The sequence below is a fragment of the Eurypyga helias genome, unplaced genomic scaffold (genome assembly GCF_000690775.1).
Source record: "Eurypyga helias isolate BGI_N326 unplaced genomic scaffold, ASM69077v1 scaffold31280, whole genome shotgun sequence".
NCBI classification, from domain to species: domain Eukaryota; kingdom Metazoa; phylum Chordata; class Aves; order Eurypygiformes; family Eurypygidae; genus Eurypyga; species Eurypyga helias.
This window is the reverse complement of record NW_010227002.1, coordinates 21,028-22,699: the sequence shown is the minus strand read 5'-3', so window position 1 is coordinate 22,699 and position 1,672 is coordinate 21,028. Positions and strand designations below refer to the sequence as shown.

At 54.1% G+C, this 1,672-nt stretch overlaps 1 protein-coding gene across 1 annotated transcript in view; it reads left to right on the top strand.

The window, feature by feature from the left end:
• The first annotated feature begins 838 nt into the window (after positions 1-838).
• ADAM9 (ADAM metallopeptidase domain 9) overlaps positions 839-1,672 on the top strand; it is a 20,131-nt gene continuing 19,297 nt past the window's right edge. Inside the window, exon 1 of the mRNA XM_010155126.1 lies at positions 839-905. Within this exon, the coding sequence (XP_010153428.1) occupies positions 839-905 (67 nt within the window). The remainder of the gene's footprint in view (positions 906-1,672) is intronic.

Here is a 1,672-nt window from a genome sequence, read left to right as displayed (position 1 = left end):
TGCTTCCAAGCTGCTTTTGGGGAGGCACGCCGCTTTCTGAGCGCTCCGAAGCTTAACCGTGCCCTGTTTCTGCAGCATGTGCCCCGGGAGAGTCTCCAAAACTGTCCAAATGTCACCGTGTCACATCCCCCACTACTACAGGCCCTTCTGGGCAGCCGTGGGGAAGAAACAAGTGCAGAGCAGCAAGAGCTCGGGGCCGGATACGGGTGAAATGTGTGATTGGAAATGACAAATGTAGAGAAGTGATTTGCCGCAGTATGTACTTCTGGTGCTTCATCCCAGGGAAGGAAGTGGCCCTTCCCTCCCCTGTTTTCAGACCAAGGAGGTATTGACACTGTATTTTCTGTAGCCTGAGGACATAAGGGCTCTTTTCAAGAGGTTCACCCCTGCTGCTTTTTATACCTTTTTTCCAACAATCACTGTAATTAATGGAACTTCTGCTGCCGTTTGGGCGCTGTGTTATTTCTCGCGAAACAACGCAGCTCTTGTGTGACCAAAATGCTCTTACGGATGGGAGCGCTGCAGTGCATCCGTGTTCTCCATGCGTGCTGCAACGAAGGAGAGGCTGAAAGCAATCTAACTGCTTTTGCTTCCTCTTTGGGGGATATCGGTGGAAGGGGCACAGGGAAGTGGACGTCACTTGCCGGGATGCCCCTTGGACAGGCTGTGCTGAGGTGATGCTCGGTGTTGGGACTGCTGGGGGTGGGCAGGGAGGCTGTAAAAGCGTGTGCAGGAGCCTGAGTGTCGCTGCAGCTTGGCAGTGCTGTCTCAGGGAGGCTTTTGGGGGAACCCCTGGCATTTAAAGCCTGTGTGGGGGCTCCAGCCCATTTCCCGAACGATGGAGCGGGCCTCCCACCGAGGCTTCGAGCACGGCATGAAGGCATGGACACCCTCGGAGCTGAAGTGTGAGTTTTGGTGTGCTGGTGTTTAAATGGATGCAGCCTCTTGGTCCCACTCAAGGAGTTTTTGGAGGATCTCAGATACCAAACAGCCCCTCACCACCCCCCAGATGTGCCAGTTATTTCTGGTGATAGACAGTGATGAGGAGGGTAACTGTTCCCTTCCCCCTACCTTTGGATCGGGAAGCTCCAGCTCCTGTCATGAGCTCACCGATTCCATTGCTATGAGCAAGTGAAACTGCTGCTCTTAATCCTGCCTGCGATCCCGGGCGGCCAACCTCCCGCTTCCCGGGGGAGTGACTCCGCAGGCAGGCTGGGGATGGGAAAAGTAATTCCCGTGTGTGATTTACTGTTGTTTGCACAGTCGCTACAGAGCAGTTCCTTGCCAAAACTGGTGCCTTGTAAAGGAAACTTGGGCTGTAGACTCTGGTGGCTGTTCAATCGGAGGGTCTGGCTGATGCTGCCTGTGTATAAATTGAGCTGCAAAAGGCTGCTTTGTTGTGTGCCTTTGTTTTACCTCTTGTTTTTATGAGGTCCTCAAGAGCTCTCTGAGAACATGATCTGTAGTGCTGGCCTTGTGTCAGGAGTTTGGCTGCGATTTGCAGAGCGAGGGCATGACGTGAGCTCTGGCCGTGCCATGAGGAAGCACAGGAGCTGCTGGAGCCCCTGGGAGCTAATCCAGAGAGGCTGCATGGTCGAGCTGGTGCCATTCTGCAGCTCTACAGGCACCTGGTTTTGTCGCTGCCTTTCTGTGTGTCCTTGAACAAGTTCTC